Below are 18,441 nucleotides of genomic sequence, written 5' to 3'. Positions count from 1 at the left end.
CAGAGCCAGCAGGGGCTTGAGACTCAGTAGTGTGGAAGGGGAGGCGATGGTGTTTTGTGTTTGAACAGCAGAGGGGGATATAGGATCAGATTCGCCGCTCACTACTGTTGAAACCTCAAAGTTCAGGGCCATATTGGACTCTGATAGGGTAGGAGCAAAGGTTTGAGTCACCCTGGCAGAATGTGGACCAGGTTTCTCTGTGTTTAAGAAATCCATTGTTGAATGCAAGCTGAACTCTATTCCTGGGGATAGAGTGGGGTGTTGAGGTTGAGTAATGTTGAGGACGGTCTGAGATTTTCGCTCTCTTGCAGAAGTGGGCAGAATCTCGAAGTTTCACCAATGGTGTCATCACTGTCATGACACATGTTTTCAAGGGAGTCTGATCATCCATCAGGTTTTCCATGTCTGTTAACAGGACTGGCACGACCTGTGAATCTGTGGAAATCTCTCAGTTTTGTATCAGGGACGGGTATGTTGTTGACTTGAAGGTATCTCGGGTTAGAGAGAGTTTTGTGCCAGATAGGGAATGTGTCCAATCCATTTGTGACAGAGACTCCGTTAATCCCCCGACATCGGTCAACAGAGGCGTCATCCATGTTTGAAATCGTGACCGTGGCAACGACGACATCATCATGATTGGGGTCGATTCTCCGGGCAACGATGAAGGCCTCCTGCTGTGGGTGTCTAGCTCTGCTGAAGTAACCCTGTTCAGAGGTCAAAGGTCGCATGGGCGAGCTTATAGGCATCGACGTCTGTAACGGCGGGAAGGCCGCGGATCAATATCTCGGTGCGATGTCGCACCAGAGGGCACGCACGGATGATGTAATTTCCGGTGTGAGTCCATCTCGGGGTGTCGTCTGCGAGCGTCGGCCTGTGAGCGTCTGAGTCAGGGAGAAATCTTGACTCGTCGGCGACTGGGGAAACTTGGCAGCGTATGTGGTATCCTCCAAGCTTCTGGGACCTGAAAGACACAACAAACAAGAGTTAATACAACCCCTCAATAATGTAATCCCATTATGATGCTGGTACCAAACAGACCACCTTTAGAACCTATACCGCCCCCTCTTTTTTGACAATTGACCCCCCCACATCCATCCCCCCCACAATTAAAGACTTTGAGAACTCCCCATTCATGCAGATGTGCAATGCAATTCAAACTCATTTACATTTTCTTGCAGCCATGTCTTTCTGATTTAGTTACAAATTGTGATATCTAACGTAACTCTGCTAACCTAACGCTGCTGATTCACTGTGCCGCACTGGCTATGTCTTAAGCCAACCAGAAGCTTTTTACATTCCTTAATCACCATCTGCCTAACTCATCTATTTGATTGGGCATTTTTCACGCTAAATAAAAGATTAACCTTAAAATATGCAATTATGCTATGAGGCCAACGACATACAAAAAAGTGAATGTAGAAAAGCTTCGCCTCGCATGGGGTTACGATTCTTTGTCATTCGTTACCTTTTCTCTCCCGGCCTCAGAATGGACGTTTACGAAAACGGGAGGGCCTCCAGATGATCTCAGCACACCCTCACACCAGCAGCCACCGCCGGCATGTTACCGTGGTAACCCTGGACCACGCCCTCCACGGAGGCGGAGGACTCGGTGGATGTCGGAAGCGCTCTCCTCCCAACGTCGTTTTCCCACAGGGCACTTGGATACGAACAAAACAAACTTTGAGCACCGACGTTGTTGGATCTTCTGTTTTTTTTTTATATATATATACACTTTGGTTTATATTCAAAGTTCTTTTTCAGACTGAGCTCAGACGTCGGGCCGTCTCCGGTTTTTTTATGCATACTATTTTATTTCAATTCAAAGTTCTTTCTTTTGTAGATAGGCCGATCACACAAAGTGTGAGCAATGAAGTTGCCAGAAGATGATGCGTTTTGTCATCGGGAGAACTAATTGAAGCGATGCCTTATTAAGGCTGGGGTAGGCAACAAAGCATATTTTGGCTATATTCTTTACAACCCAACAGCGATACATAAATCGAATGCTCAGACAAAATAAATAACAAAAAATGGGGCATCTTTGGATGTTGCAGGCCTATACTAAGCTTGTTCAATCATTTCATTCGGGACAAATGGAATTATTGGATGCTTACTTGCCCGTCTCCCTACCTGGTAGGTAGCCTGGTAGCTAGAGATGGATTTATGGGAAAACACGCTTATAGGCATCGACGTCTGAAACGACGAGGAAGGACGCGGATCAATATCTCGGTGTGATGTCGCACCAGAGGGCACCGATGATGTCATTTCCTGTGTGAGTCAATCTCGGTGTGTAGCCTGCGAGTGTCGGCCTGTGAGCGTCTGAGTCAAATCTCGAGTCGCTGGCGACTGGGCAAACTTGGCAGCGTAGGTGGCATCCCCCAAGCTCCTGGGCCCTGAAAGACATAAACAAGAGTGAATACAACCCCTCAATAATGTAATCCTATTATGATGCCGGTAACAAACAGACCAACTTCAGAAATTATTCACCCCACCCCCCCTTTTTTGGCACTTGACCCCCCCCCCCCCCACACATCGATCCCCCCCACAAGATTAAGGACTTTGAGAACTCCCCATTCATGCAGTGGGCAATGCAATTCAAACTCATTTACATTTTCTTGCAGCCATGTCTTTCTGATCTAGCTGGAGTATTGAGAAAGCTATTATATTAATTATAATTGTAGAATCAAATAATTACAGTAATATCATTATCATATCTACTATCTTCTATATCAACTACTATTAATAATATTTGTATTGTCCTCCTTGTGTCATAAATATTCTTATTACTGTATTATTGTTATAGTCTTGGTATTATTTTATCATAACCATCGGCTTTCGTATTTTCACAAATACATGAATAAAATTAGCAGAAACACACCAAAGCTAGCGTGCGTTCAATGTAAGGACGGTATTGTCCACATCCTCCCACTCTGACTCCCATTCATCAAACAACATCACCCCTCCACAGACCACCACACACTATGAATCACCTCTGGGTTTTCCCCAAACAGGACTCTGTTGACCACACAGCTAGTTAGTTTGTCATACACAATCCTGTCACACACAACAAGAGTAATCTTAATTATGCCATCGCACATACATCGCACGTGACTGATGTTGTTGCTGTACAAGTACTATTATCGTGTTGTTACTGTAGTATTAGTTGTTTTTCAACATAGATGAGTAAAGGGACAGAGAGCTAATGCTATGACTGATGGCCACATGGTCACTTTGTCATACAGAACCCTGTCACACACACCGAGAGAATCATTGTAATTATGCCATCGCACATACATTGCACATGACTGATGTTGTTGCTGTACGAGTATTCGTGTCGTGTCATTAGTTGCATTTTAACATATATAAATAAAGGGAAAGACAACTACATAGTGAGAATGTTAGTCACATGGTTAGATAGTCCTACAGAACTTATATAGATTGAGTTCACAGGACATGAACTCAATAATGCATTCATCTGACTCATGTCCCCATTGGATTACATTACATACATCGCTCCTAAACACCCTAAACGGCTCTCCCGTCAGTCGTTCCATCCCTTCCGACCACCGTTACATAACCCCCATTATCACCCGCCTCTATTCATCCTTTACCATCCAGCTGCGGGGAAAACATCCATTCAGACGCCGCCACGCTCGAGTCACTCGGACATATGACTTCTTGGATGCACACAAAGCCCCCCCCCCCCCCCCATCCCCGCACGCAGCCCCCCGGAACAATCACCTATAGTCATATAGAGGGGTCAGTCCAGTCACAAGACCTACCCAGTATGTGGGGGGGGGCCGTCTGAGTCACCGAGCCCGGTGCTGTAGCCCGACCAGGGCAGGCTGGCTGGCGAGGGGGGCTCTTTTGAACAGCGGCGGCAAGTCAGGCCGCTAACAAGCGCTTCTCTGTCGCCACAGCCGCGGCCGCCGCTGCCACCATGTGTCACTGGTGGAGCCGGGGTCTGTTGTTGTTGTGGTTGAGAAAGAGAGGAGCGAGAGTCGCTGCTGGTCCGAGAGTTCTCGGACTGCTCTGGGTGGAAGGTGGTCCGTGGCGTGGACGTGCTTTTGGACGGTGAAGTAGGGAAGGGTTCGGAGGCTGGAGAGGAGGGATTTGTAGAATCTGGCGCTAGGCTACGGTCGCTGACCCTGGCGGGTTCCAGGTGGAGAGAAGGCATTGGGGTCGTACTAATCAAGGGGGGTGATGAGGAGCTCAGGGTTGTATCCCAGGCTTGAGGGTTCAGTATTTGTATTCTCTGTCTGAGGCCGTCTTTATGTTCCCGAGGCTTGGTTGTAGATGCAGCTGATACGCTCACAGATTCATACGATACAGCGGACATTGAAAAGTCAAGCTCTGAAGAGCGGTTTGTTGGACTGTATGACATTTCCATGAAGACAGGGGCCTGCAAGGTTGAAGTAACTGTTATTTGTTGGTCGAGGAAGGTATCTGATTGCTTCGTCAACGGGTGAAGAATCGTCTGTTCGGTAGCGAAATGATAAACTGAGGTTTTGGTTGCAAGGGACGGACTGGGGCTCACTACACTTTTTTCATTCAATGGCAGAAAACGCAACAAACTTGATAGTGGGGGGGGGTCAGGGATAAAGGGGTGACTGTCGAGGTGAGGACTCAACGAATGCTCGGGATACGTCAAACGGGACTGTGGCGATTGTGAAAACCCTTCGCTACTCTCATCCACATCCATCGAGGTCCTTCCTCCATGCAGCGGTAACCCTGGACTGTGAGGGGTCAAATCCCACATGACCCCACGCTGAGGAGAGGAATGCACAGAATCCTCCACGGTGTGCGTTGGGGGTCGAGACAGCCAGGGGGGGGGGTGGAGGAGAGACAGCCAGGAGGGGTGGAGGTCAGACAGCCAGGAGGGGTGGAGGGGAGACAGGTGTGGGCATATATCTAGGCCCCGCCAACGCCCTCTTCACAGATTACCCTCCATCCCACAACGGGCGCGTCCACCATCTCCCCTACTAACCCTGTCACGTTCCATGTTCACGCTCCCTGGCCAAATCCGACCCCCCTTCCGCCCCTCCGGATCCCGCCCTCCAGAGAACCCAGAGGGCCGGTTCCACCACCTCCTGCGGTTCATCTTCAGTACCGAAGGACGAGCGGCGGGTCCAATTGGGGCCGCCTGCCTGCAGACCTTGAGGTACCTCCGTCGGAGATCCAGGGGTATCTTTGCGGAGAACAGGTGGAGGTAATGGGCCACGGCGCTGATCAGAGCCGACCGCTGGCTGCCTCCCAGGGAAGCAGGAGGGCACTGGAAGGATAGACCGGCCCAGATGGACGGCTCTTCTGCAGATGTTGCCTGGCATGGGATGAAAAAAACGTTACAGGAGAGGACAAGCTGGGTTTGTTTCTGCCCCGTTTGTTTCTAGTTGCTTGTTTTGTGTCAGGGTTGATTGGACTATTGGTTGTTGTGACAGGTGTGCAGTAGAGTTGGCAGGTGGTGGTTGGTATATATGTATTTTATTGTTTGTAGTTTATTGATGCTACTTTGGTTATACGCTGTTGAGTCGTTTTATCAATAAAGTTAAGAAAACGTTTCTTGATTGAAGTCCTTGGCAGCTGAAGTGGAAGACGACTGTAAGTGTCGCCTGTTACTTCTGCAGCCATGGCACCAACTTAAACAACTCTTCCTCGGTTCCCGTGACAACCAACGTCAACACACCACCCCACTCACCTGGTAACTCCACACGCTACCCCGGGAAGCAGGAAGAGGAAGGAGCAGGAGAACAGAAGGGAGTTTCAAAATAAAAGCGGCGTGGGCGGAGGAGCGGTTTGGGAATGTGGCGAGGGGAGTTAACCGAGGACACATTAGTGGTGGCCGGACCCCCGCCATGCATCTGCAACGCATTCCCCCACAGCAGCAGGAGCCCGAGGGCAGGGCCAGGGGTCAGCCTTTGATGGCAGCGTCCTGTGGCCATGGCTACAATGTCCTCCAATGTGACGGCACGTGGAACGGAATTTGTCAGTTGAACTTCAATTCCGATCGGTGCCCTTGCATTTTTTTTTCTTCATTACATTTTTTTGCTGAATCATGCTTGGGCTGAGGTTGGTATATGTCTGATACTTAATATTATATGTCCTATATTTATCTTTGAACACATTTGAGGTGTTAAGCCGAGTTGTTCCAGGTGGTGTATCTTGTTAGGTATGCGACTTGAAGGCCAAGAATAGACGCAGGCTATTTGACCGGCCTTGTTAATAGTGGAGGAAATAAATAGATTATGTCGATTTATAGACGGACACCAATGTTGAACCGTGACTACGCACTTCTTTCACCCAGACTTCCTCAGCCTTGCTGTAGCTAATGTATGGGTGCATGTGTGGGTTCATGTTTCCATCAACCAAGTGAGCAGAATGAAACCATAAGTGACAGGCGGAGGGAAGCCATTCATGTTGACCTTTCGGTCTGGGCACTCAAATGGTATTTTCACTAGAAAGCAGTTCAACGTCCTCGCAGAAAATGAAGAATCAAGCATTCCAACAACATGATCCCTTGATGACATTCAACCCTATACAAACTGATCTTTGAGAAAAGGCAAAAGAAAATCATCATCTAACTGGTTGCCATGTTAACATAACAAACAAAGGAATTCCAAGTAAATCATGAACGGAAATCCACTCAAACCAATCTCCTCGGAAAGCAGCTGCTGCTCTTGACAAACACAGAACTCTAGACGTACTGCATGGTGACACCAAACCAGAACCTAATACTGCTGGAAGTGAGGTGTGTGTGTGTGGGGTTACACAAGCAGGCTTGGTAACCAGAGATCCAACCATTACCTCTGGTGACGCAATCCACACAGTGGCAACCATGCATCATATAAGTACGCTGTAGTGTGTGTGTGTGTGTGTGTGTGTGTGTGTGTGTGTGTGTGTGTGTGTGTGTGTGTGTGTGTGTGTGTGTGTCAAGCAAGAAATGCAAATGTGTGGATGTATGCTCATTCATAATATGAATTAAATTCTTTATATACTGTAATAAATGACTTATCCGTTTCATATGATAAAGTGAACTTAGAGTTTGATGGAATTATTTTAATAAATACATACTAGTCATATACTGAAGTAAAAACTTTTTATTAGCGTATAACATATCTTAGACTCTTTGTAAGAGTAAATATAGAAAATACTGACTCGCCTAACTCTGACGGCTGTGTGTGAAAGACACCAACTTTACTTATCAATGTGTGACGTGATGTCATGGACTAAAACTATTTGATAAATCAGTAATTTCTCAAATAGTCTTGATGCATTGACCACTTAAGAAAAAAAAGATGAAAATAGGGACAGAAAGGGGCATGGAAGTGGTTTAGACTTGATGAGGCTCATCGCTCACTACCACCCAAGCATTGGATTGCGACAGGAAGCAAGCTTTTTACAAAGCAAAGGCGCAAATCAATGAATCCCTTTTATAGAGAGGATTAGGGCATCAAGAAGAACTTCCTCCCACCTCATTAAACAAATTGGGTTCCAAACATCTTGGGACACTGACATATATTTAGCGTCTGACACTTGATGCGTGCCACCACGGCTCGAGTTGAAAACACGTGGCAACTGCGAGTTGAAAACTCCTGCGACAGAAAACCGTTTATCCCTGTGTCGCCAACTTGGGTTCGAGAAAAGTCCAAGATAAGAAAGAAGGGAGCCAACATCTAGAAAGGATCAAGGGAGGCATAAGCATCCTATACCTTCACTCGGTCTGTGGGTTCAAATCCCACAGGGGCAGAAGAAGCACTCACACTAACAAGGAGCTAATCAGAGTAAACAAGAAGGCCTACCGCAGCTGTCATATGGTTACATGCCATCAAAGGAGGCGGGGGGGAGATAAGGATCCCCAAGTGAATCTCCTCTCTATACTCAGAGAGGATTGAGCTGGATTCAAACAGAAAGGAGCCGCTTTGAAGGTTCAGAATCCACAGAGCTTTGGGAACTTGACCAAAGTCGCCAGCATGTAAACATCCAGCCCCACCGTTAGCACGAATGCTATAAGGACGCTAACAATCAAACAGGGCTTGGACGTCAGAATGCATTATGGGATTTTTTTGAGAGGTCTCAAGAGAGTTTGGGTGCTTTCAAATTTCAAATTGTAAATGAGGGAAACCTCAATGCCCTATGAGTGTAAATAAAGGTTTGAAATTAAATGAAATATACCATAAAATTAGCCTCAGAGAATAATTGCCTAAGACATATGTTTAGGTTCATCTTGTCTTGTGTAAAAATGCCTATGTCAAATAAATGACTTCGGCAGATAGTGATTATGGAATGTAAAAAGCACTCCGATATAGCCAGTGAGACATATACTGATTCAGCAGTGTCATGGGAGTAGAGTTAGGTTAGATATCAACATTTTGACTCAGGCAATTATGTTATGAGGCTCAGAATAAGCTAGGTTATTATAAATGGTTTGGCCAAGTCTCACATGAGAAGTGCTGTGGCCTTTTTTCCCCATCACAAATCACTCCACGATTACTTACTAAACAATCACCAAAAAAATCCCTAGAAATATAATAGCTAACATTCCAGTGCTGCTATGCTCTCAAAATGGCGTCGGCCATTGTAATGTTGTCGCGATGCACAACGATGTCTTTGGGGTTGAAGTGCTGAACAAGAAATTGTGTTTGTTTAAACAAAGAGGGAAAATAATCAAAAACTTTGTATTGTCAAGGTTACAGCGGGATTATCTACAGTATGATAGAAGCTTTTGTCTAACATCACGGCATTGGGGCCGTCGGCGATGAATAAGACCGTGTGTTTGTGAAAATGTGGGGAGACGTTGTGGTCTTTGAGTGAGTGGTGGTGAATCATCTCCAGATGGGCCAGCAGGTTAGCTGAGCTTGCACTGGGAGTCCAGACACTGGGAACCCAAACACTGGGAATACAGACACCAAAACCAGCAGGAGCACAGAGGTCGGTTAACCCGTTGGATTCAACAAAATTTGCATTTATATAGCTCGTGATACACTATTTTCTAAGCGTCTATTTTCTATGCTTATTTCAATTGGGTCCAAAGTTGTTGATGTTATAGAAAGTGGGTGAGGAATGGTATGTTGTGGTTATTGAGTTGATCCACATAGTAGTGAATTACATATCAAGAAAAGGCAAATATTCAGACTTAATACATTAAGAGTGCCGAAGAGGCCGTATTATGACTGACACACACACACACACACACACACACACACACACACACACACACACACACACACACACACACACACACACACACACACACACACACACACACACACACACACACACACACACACACACACACACACACACACACACACACACACTTATTCTTGCTGATTATTTTGGAATGATGTAAAACAACAAAAAATAGATGAGATCGGATATAGGCCGTGTTGTTACCAGCCTCAGAACACTAAAGCATTCATTATAAACGTGCATTTAAAGTTGATACTCTGGACGTTTCTGGAGCAAATTTTGCATCAACGCGGGAAATTGAAATCGTCTTTATTTAATTATAATATGGCTTATTCGGAAGGTAACAGAACAACAGTTGTATTTTCTAGTCGTGGATGATGGTGTTTTTGGAATGTAATCCTTATTAGGCCATACCAATATGAGTTCGAGTGCAACAAAGTGAAACAGAACACAGATACAGAGTGCAACAACACAGGTAGAGTGGAACAAAAAGTGCAACAAACAGGTCAAGTCGGGGGTGTTACTCACACGTGAACAAACATTTCCAACCCTTTCACTGACCACGTTGTACCGTGGACCCCCTGGCGCGACCAGTCGTGGCTGAGGCCGGGAATATTACAAATATCTGTCATTAGGCAGCTGACTTTAGTGTTAATCACAAGTATCAAACGATCGTCGACAAAGCGCTGCCTGAATGTTTTTTTCAAAATAAAATGTTTTTTGGGGTCGCTGGTATGCTTAAAAATCGTCGCTTGTAATGTATGTCATATTCACTTCACTTTTAACATATAGTCTAAGAGTTTTCAAATGCTGTTTTACTTTTATGCAAGACGTGTCTCATTGTGCTGAAATGTTATCGGTTCCATGACATGCCACCAGGTGTGGTGTGATTAGCAGTTACAAGCCGTTTGGAAATCTGCCCCTTATGACATTACAGGTGGGCGTGTACAACTAGATGTGTGACGGATAGATGGTGGCATGTCATGATGGGACAAACAAATTGCCACAACTCATTTTGGTTGTAAAGTTTATTTCCCTTCAAGGTAAGAAGCACGTCTACAAAAAACTGTACAAATAGATATTTTCTAGTCCAAGTCTGCTCACATGATTGCTTAAATGCACACTATTTTTAATACAAAGTATAGGATACATTCAGCCAGCTCCTCTATGGCCATGGACTCAGTGCTCATTAATATCCACCATGAAACAGAACTGAAATCATTTTGACCCACCGGATTCTATTCCACATTTGAAGCTTCAGGTAATCTAAATTATTGGGTATAACAGGATATATTATGCATATAGATGCATACGTTACATATTTCATGAATGCAGACAAATTAGCAGATATTATGAAGTTATTTTGTTATGTACAACACTGGCTCATCTTACGTTTGAAATGCAATTGGGTGGACTGGTATATTAAAAAAAGGGTGTACATGTATGAAGAAATTATAACATTCTGGTAGTAGCCGTAAGCACAAACGCTTACAGTTATCAAGATGTCTTACAATAAAATGTGGTCTAAAATACCACAGCTTTGTCTGAAACGTGATACAGACAAAATGGCCTTACATTTCCACCATCATTTGAGAATTCTTCCATTGATCTAAAATGTGTGATCATGAACAGATCAATCAGATGCGTGTCATACAAGCTTACATTTCCTCTTATTAACAAAACAATGCATACGAATGCAACCGGATTCAGCACATGAATAGAAACAGAATAGATCCCATTCAACCGTCACAGACATGCAAAGCCAGCCTTGCGGCAGCCATCATTTGCCGGTCCCAACCCTGACCAGGAACCAGCCCTACAAGTAGATCAAAGACCATTCCATCATGATCCAGGCTATGGCTTCACGACAACAAAAGCAAAAAAAAAAAGCACACAATTCATCACCAGTAAAAAAAATAACTCCCGCCGCCTCCATCAATAACCCTCCCCGGCCCCGACCCCGCCCCCGTCCCCGTCCTCCTCCTCCTCGTACCGCTTCTTGTGCGACGGCGCCTTGCTGCGGTGAGGCCGCGTCCCGGGGATCCCGGCCGCGTCCCGGGCGTGCAGCTCCTCGTGCTTCTTCAGCAGGCCCGGCAGAGAGAACCCCTTCCCGCAGGAGGCGCACGTCCAGGGCTTCTTGAAGAGGTGCGTGCGCTTGTGCGCCTTGAGGTGCGACATCAGCTTGTAGCTCTTGCCGCACTGCTCGCAGCTGAAGGGCCTCTCGTCGTTGTGCAGCCGCACGTGCACCTTGAGGTTGCCGATCTGCGTGAAGGCCTTGTCGCACACGGGGCACGCGTACGGCTTCTCCCGCGTGTGGATGCGCATGTGGATGCGCAGGCAGTACTTGCTGGAGAACTTCTTGTGGCACACGTGGCACGGCAGCTTGGTCTTGGGCCCGTGGTCCTTCTGGTGGCGCTTCAGGTCCGACAGGTACACGAACGTCTTGCCGCACTGCGCGCAGAGGTACTGGCGCTCGCCCACGTGGTAGCCCATGTGGCGCTTCAGCAGGCTGGGCACCAGGAAGCGCTTGCCGCAGCGCTCGCACATGTGCGGCCGGTCGCGCGCGTGCCACCGCCGGTGGTTGGCCAGCTTGAACTCGGTGGGGAAGGCCTTGGCGCACTCGCCGCACGGGAAGCTGCTGCGGCTGGCGTGGCACTCCATGTGGCGCTTGAAGTAGGTGGACTGCGTGAAGCCCTTGTCGCACACGCCGCAGTGGAAGGGCTTGCGCTCGCTGTGCGTCAGCATGTGCTTCTTCAGGCTGGGCATGCGGTGGAAGCAGCGGCCGCAGTGGCCGCAGTTGTAGGGCCGCGCCGCGCTGTGGATGGGCAGGTGCGTGTTGAGGAAGGCCTGCGTGCGGAAGCCCTTGCCGCAGGTGACGCAGGCGAAGGGCTTCTCGCCCGTGTGGATGCGCCGGTGCTCCGTCAGCTTCGACTGGTAGGCGAAGCGCTTGCCGCACGTGTCGCAGGTGAAGCGCTCCACGGGCGACTTGGCGCGCCGCCGCCGGTCCTTCCGGGCGCCCGAGTGCCCGCCGCCGCCGCCGCCGCCGCTAGTCCCGCCCCCGCCGGGGCCCGCCCTGGGGGGGCTGAGGGGCGGCAGGGGCGGCAGCGAGAGGCTGTTGGAGGCCATCTGGGAGACCCACTGGTGCAGCGTGACGCGCTGGATCTGCAGCCGCTGTTGGGCGTCGCCCTCCGCGGCGGCGGCGGGGGCGGGGGCGGGTCTGGAGGGCGTGTGGAACCCCCGGAGGGAGGCCGGCCTCTCCGGGGGGGGAGGGGGCCGCCGAGCTGCGACTGTCTCGTGGGCGGCAGTGGCGGGGGCTTCAGGCGGCGCCGTGGCCTCCGTGTCTTCTCCGTCGCGGTGGCGTGAGGGCGGAGGGCTGGACGGCGAGGCGCCGCGCGTCTCTGCGCCCGCCGCCTCCTCCTCCTCCTCCGGAGTCGTGCGCGCTTCCTGTGGGGGGAGAGGGACGTCGTGCACGGCGGAGAGGCTCTCCAGGGCCCCGCCCCCGCCGCCCGTGGACTCGACGGCCGCCGCGACGGGACCCTCGGAGACGGGCGGCCCGCCGCTGGGGTCCTCGTCCGTTGGGTCGGGGGTCGCCTCTACCTCCACCTCTGGGTGGTTGCCGGCGGGGGGGTGTGGGGCCGGGGGCTCCTCCGGCTGGACGGGCTCCAGGGGGCGCGGGAGGAAGGACAGGGAGGAGAGCACGCAGTCGCCCACCGTGGAGGAGATGGCTGGGGGAGGCGCAGCGAGTTGAACAGGGGTCAATGCCCCGGGTCTTTGGAGGGGTTATTTTAAATGAGCAAAGACTATGATGCACCATTTGCCATATCAGTCAGGTCAGGCGTTTAAGACAATACAATCAAACAGTGTTCATATTGATATCATTTTTTGGACTATTGAATGCAGTTTAGTTATATATATTTATTAATTTTTTCATACAATTCTTAATATTATCGATGGTTATATAAATAATGTGACCCATGTATCATCCTTTCCTGCAAAACCACACACACCTAAAATCAAAGACAAAACCACAAGCTATATATCAATTTCTTCTCTCTGTGTTTATTTAGGGTTAATTTGGGTGCTTTTCAAAATAAAGGCGCAGTTTACCACTGGTGGTTAGGAAGCCCTTCTGCTTCTGGTGTCGCAGCAGGACCCTCAGGTCTCCGTGGTCGGGGATGAAGTGGCCGCACTCCTCCAGGACAGAGGGTTGGCTGGGGATCATGGTGCCCAGCTGAGGTGGAGGGAAGAGGGTTCATTATTATCCGTAAACATGGAGCAAAACAAGGACGCCATCCATACAGTAGAAGAACATAAACACATGTTTTACTTCTTCCCGAATAGGATCAGTTTGATGATTTGATTAATACTGTCTGAATAGAAAGAAAATGAAATAGTATTTTTATTTTAAAAAATTCATTCATTCATCCAAAGTAACTTTAATTATATTTTTGCTTTTGGATACATTGCATTAAAGGTTGGGTATGGGATTTGCGAAATGCCAGCAGATTTTGAAAACACACCACTCAAATGGTCCTACCCCCTCTCCTTCAACGCTGACTCTGACTCCACCCATTCCAAGTACATGGACGCGCAATCATGCACGAGCGAACACAGATGCACGAGAGCGAGTCATTTGCTAGTTAGCTAGCTCCAGTAGCTACCGCAGGATAACAACAAACAGAAGCTTGCTCTGAGTTACGAGGTTTGAGTATGTGCACGAAGGGGTCGCGCGCGGGGGAGTGCAGTACGACCGTTTGATTGACGTACTTACTGTCCAATGCCACTCGATGGTTCTGGAAATCATTGGCTGGAGTTTTTCGAGCCCTGCCCGTTCCACAGATGATTGACTTGTTTAATTTTCATGTCAGTACTTCTAACTCAGTGGCTGTAAGTGGGTTATGATAAGGATTTCAAGTAATTTTGCAAAAATGGCCAAAAAAGCGAATTCCATACCCAACATTTAAGGAGCATTTAAGGGGTAAGTTGCTCAAGGATTCCTAGCTAAGATTCCAAACATTTGGGTTTGAACCCAGTTCCTTTTGGGCAGGGAACACAATAACCCCTAGGCTAAACAGGACAACAAACTAAAACAATAGGGAGCCATTGAACCCCAATTGAATGTCCCTGGGCCGACATATGATCGCTGGGACCCTGAGCTGCAGGTGGACAGGAGCCCTACCTTTGAGAGGTTGGGCACAGGCAGCAGCTGCTCCAGTTTGTACACCATTCCTGCGATAAGAGCCTGCAGCGCAGTGTCGTACTTGGTCCCATACTGAACGGGAAACACCTCCTGCGGACAGACAAATGGTATGACCCATGATGACTCATCGCCGAAGGGACTGAGACCATATTTAGTATATAAAGAAATATAATAATACACCCAGAAATTCTAAAGGATAAGAAGTTGCAAATTAAACAGGACTGACTATGACTTTATAATAATTAGTTATGTTATAATTAGTTGTATGCATAATAAAAACCTGAAATTCTACAGGGTTAAACGTTCTTGGTGAAGCAGCTGTGAATACTCAATATGTATCACTCAAACATACATGTCAACGGAAACATGCACGCAGTGTGTGTTTGTCAGTAAGTAAGGGTGCACTCACACTAGACTAGGCCATCTGGCCGTGGCCGTTTTCACACCTAACCGTGCTCAAATCTGCCAGTGTGAGTGTGGCCAGTCTGGCCAGGCCAGGCCAACTTGGCCACTTGGGAGAGGTGTGCTGCTACGGTACGGGCCGCTACGGTACAGATGCTAATGAGCCGACACACGCACACGCACGACTACGCAACCTGAGCTGGATGACGTATAGTCCATGCGACGATCATGGACATAATAAAGGCGACAAGCCTTCGTTCTTTCCCATTAAACGGTAAACATGGCGTCAAGCGGTTCAACTCTTGGTTCACGTTGGTCCCATAGAGAAGTTGAGTGTCTGTTAGCCATTTGGGCAGACGATGCTATTCAGACTCAGCAAAGTGCAAACTTTGTTCTCTGTGTTGTTGTCCATTGTTGTTAAAACTCTGACTGGCGGCAGAGTTTATTATGGTCCATGCAGCGGACGCTTGGTGATGACCTGTTATGACGTGATGACGTATGTACAAGAGCCTACCGTGGCCAGGCCACAGTTGTGACGGCCAACGGCCACGGCCAGATGGCCTAGTGTGAGTGCAGGCCAGAGAACAATGGGGCCAGTTGAGCACGGTTAGGTGTGAGAACGGCCAACGGCCACGGCCAGATGGCCTTGTGTGAGTGCACCCTAAGCTGTAATGAGACATGAGATCAACAAACACACCTGGAAGAAGCGATGTCTCTCAGCTGCGCTTTTGAGCAGAATCTGGACCAGGACCATGAAGTTAGTCTGAGACTTCTCCACGTCGACATCCCTCTGCAAACACGCACCATCATTGGTTAGTATACCACTAAATCCTCATCTGCGTAAGGTACCTCTTTGTGATTACTATCGAGTCATTTAGCATTCATCCAAGGGGGTCTTGCCCCAGGATGCCTGCAGGTAGGCTGTTGACATTGGGGTTTGAACTCTGAACCTTTTGGCTGGGAGACAAACTGCCTCTTTACGATCCAGCCCCCTTTCCTTCAAGAACATAGTCTCTTGGATATGACCTCTTTAATTAGATTGGATTAGGTGAGGCGGTTAAAATAGGTATCGTCACTATTATTATTGCAGCTGGGATCTTCAGCTTGTTGATGAGAGTCTGGATGGCCAAGCAGTCTGGCGTCGCCGCTCTGACCAACTCCAAAATGATCTGCAGAAGAGGGAGAAAAATGCATCAGGGAATATTTTCACAACGCCGGTGTTAAAGGAAAAGACCCCATGAAGTCAAAATGTGGCTCCTCGTTAGGGTCATGTAATTGTACCTAATTTATTGTACTAAAGATAAGACTGATACAGTCCAAACCAAACAAAAGGAGCTGAACTTTTTTTTATTCGAAAGTTGAACACCAGCAATATACAGATTGCATAATATGTACAAATTAAATGGAATAAAATCAAAAAGAAATGTATGGATTTGCTTGATCAATCAACCGATTCTGTGACATGTAAGCCCCCCCCATCAACACAAACCCAATCGACGCGCCCGTACCCGCGCCCTCAGGCCCAGGAGCAGCTGGGCCGTCTGCTTGGCGCTCATGAGCTCCGGGACCGTCTGCGTCACCATGGTGACGAACTCCTCCACCTTGTCGTAGCGCCTGACGTTCCTCCTCTCGATGACCTGCCAGATGTAGGAGTAGGCCAGCTGCAGAGGGGAGGCCAGCAGGCGCAGGGACGCCAGGGGGAGGGTGGCGGCGGCCGGACCTGGGGCATTAACAAGAACCGTGAGCGCGGGGTTGGCTGGTAACTGGAAGGTTACCGGTTCTATCGGGGAAGGGTGGCGGCGGCCGGACCTGGGGCGGGACATTAACGAGAAGCGTGAGCGCCATGCGGCTCAGGAGGTACGGCTGAACGATGGATCGGATTCAAACTGACAGCGCGATGTAATACAACGCGATATTCAAATCGCAAAAACTGCGATTCAAAAAGTAACGCATATCTTTTTTGTCCGTTTTTTTGGGGGGCGAGATTAGCTGCTGTTACTGACTCGAGATCAGTAAGATTCGTATTTATTTTTCTTTTACAATTCAATAGTTAAATAAAGATGTTATAATATAAATTCATGCATCAATTCATCAATTCTCAACACATAGGTCTGGCCTAAAGGAAAGCTAATTTTATATGTTGACTTCAAATGTTGTGTTGGTCATATTACAACATAAGGGACTTTATAAAGAGAAATCGCATAGGCTACTAAATCGTAATCGTAATATTGGATGAAATAATCACAATTAGATTGCTTCCCCAAATCTTTCAGCCCTATCAGGCGGTAGAGTGGGTCGGCTGGTAACCTGAAGGTTGCTAGTTCGATCGCCGGCTCCTCCCAGCTGAGTGTCGAGGTGTACCTGAGCAAGGCACCTCACCCGAACTGCTCCCGACAGCTGGCTGTTTCGCCTTTCATGGTTGACACTGCCGTCAGTGTGTGAATGTGTGCATGAATGGGTGAATGTTTAGCAATATTGTAAAAGCGCTTTCATTTGCAACTGGCTAGAAAAGCGCTATATGAATATACAGTGCATTTACCATGAGGTCGCGTCCCATCACTATTTACTAGTTAGGCCAACTTTCTTATTGCTCTTTCACTATACCTTCAAGAAGATGGGGAGAAGCAGTGTGTGGACGAGCAGGATGGAAAGGAGCAGTTTGGAAAGGTCGTTCTATTAATTGAATGATTGAAGTTCTGCAGCCAAATTTTTACATGAATTGAGAACAGCAACAGGTAAAAACTCGCCAGAAATGTAATATAGGTGGCAGATTATGATGTAGGCTACATAATTGTTTGACACGATGTCAAGGTGGTTATTGCAGGGAAGCCCCATTTAGAAGGGGTTCACCACTACCTTAAGACTGCAGTTCTATCGGGTTTGATGAGATTATTTCATAACAGTGTGGGATTTTATGTAAGTGAATAGATGTTCCACATGTTTGAATCATTCTGTAACTCAGCAGCCACCATGTTACGCACAGGTTGTATGCATTGGAAACATGCTGCAAATACCACGTAGTTTAACGTGGCGTGGATCCCAACTAACGATAAATCAACTAAAATAAAACATAACACTTTTACATCTTTACACAGTGCAGCGCAATACGGAGGGCGGAAGTACGCAGTCTCCACTTCCGCTCATCCTCAAAAACACAGAAGGTCCAAGGATTATCTCCCCGCATTACAAATGTGTATCATTCTCAAACCGTTCAAAATGAAATGTCACGAACATGGATCCAAGTAAACGTGTTTGAGAATGCAGAAGTGGCTGTTGTGAATGAACGATCTGCGGGACTGATCGAGACGTGCTCTTCCAGGACAACGCGTCTCACACAGATAGCAACATAGCAGCTAGCTTTGCAAAGCCTACCTCGAGTCCTGACTGGTTTATCCATTTATTGCACGTCTTTATAGTTGCAGTGGGATGAATGGGACGATTTCAATTTACTAAAAAGAACTACATTTTAGCCGAAACACGTTAAAACGTGATAATAACTCCGCAACTGCTGTCAAGCCAGGAAGGTTTACGAAGGCTTATGGGTAGGGGATTTTCAAAATAAGAGCGTGTTTACTTCCGATAGGAGAGAGCCTCAATGCATCCCATGATGCATCCATGTACGACGTCCATACACATCCATGCACGTCCATATGCAT

At 47.8% G+C, this 18,441-nt stretch overlaps 2 protein-coding genes across 3 annotated transcripts; both read right to left on the bottom strand.

Moving 5' to 3' along the window:
* Window positions 1–1,764: 1,764 nt before the first annotated feature.
* On the bottom strand, window positions 1,765–4,856 carry LOC132447485 (soluble scavenger receptor cysteine-rich domain-containing protein SSC5D-like). The gene is made up of 2 exons (XM_060038276.1): window positions 3,780–4,856; window positions 1,765–2,390 (listed from the first exon to the last, which is right to left on the bottom strand). The coding sequence occupies exons 1-2, from the start codon at window positions 4,754–4,756 to the stop codon at window positions 2,216–2,218; spliced, it is 1,152 nt and encodes a 383-aa protein (XP_059894259.1). The 5' UTR covers window positions 4,757–4,856; the 3' UTR covers window positions 1,765–2,215.
* Window positions 4,857–10,013: 5,157 nt separating this feature from the next.
* On the bottom strand, window positions 10,014–18,360 carry si:dkey-14d8.1 (zinc finger protein 697). Of its 2 annotated transcripts, none has more exons than XM_060038275.1 (7): window positions 18,158–18,360; window positions 16,294–16,594; window positions 15,862–15,954; window positions 15,483–15,575; window positions 14,363–14,473; window positions 13,291–13,414; window positions 10,014–12,908 (listed from the first exon to the last, which is right to left on the bottom strand). In XM_060038275.1, exons 2-7 carry the CDS (start codon window positions 16,366–16,368, stop codon window positions 11,119–11,121), a joined length of 2,286 nt encoding a protein of 761 aa, XP_059894258.1. In that variant the 5' UTR covers window positions 16,369–16,594; window positions 18,158–18,360; the 3' UTR covers window positions 10,014–11,118. The 2 variants fall into 2 exon arrangements, with proteins under 2 accessions (XP_059894258.1, XP_059894257.1); XM_060038274.1 differs by having other exon boundaries at window positions 16,294–16,505.
* Window positions 18,361–18,441: the final 81 nt, after the last annotated feature.

Source organism: Gadus macrocephalus, chromosome 19 (assembly GCF_031168955.1).
Source record: "Gadus macrocephalus chromosome 19, ASM3116895v1".
Classification (NCBI taxonomy): domain Eukaryota; kingdom Metazoa; phylum Chordata; class Actinopteri; order Gadiformes; family Gadidae; genus Gadus; species Gadus macrocephalus.
Note: the sequence above shows the minus strand (reverse complement) of the source record. Positions and strands in the feature narration are given on the sequence as shown.

Coding starts and splice junctions, on each gene's coding strand:
- LOC132447485 (XM_060038276.1), bottom strand. CDS start 4,756: ATGTGGGATTTGACCCCTCACAGTCCAGGGTTACCGCTGCATGGAGGA. Junction 2,391..3,779: donor GGCCCCCCCCCACATACTGG/GTAGGTCTTGTG, acceptor TATGTCTTTCAG/GGCCCAGGAGCTTGGGGGAT.
- si:dkey-14d8.1 (XM_060038274.1), bottom strand. CDS start 18,182: ATGGATAAACCAGTCAGGACTCGAG. Junction 16,506..18,157: donor TAAACCAGTCAGGACTCGAG/GTAGGCTTTGCA, acceptor TTAATGCCCCAG/GTCCGGCCGCCGCCACCCTC. Junction 14,474..15,482: donor AGAGACATCGCTTCTTCCAG/GTGTGTTTGTTG, acceptor GTCTGTCCGCAG/GAGGTGTTTCCCGTTCAGTA.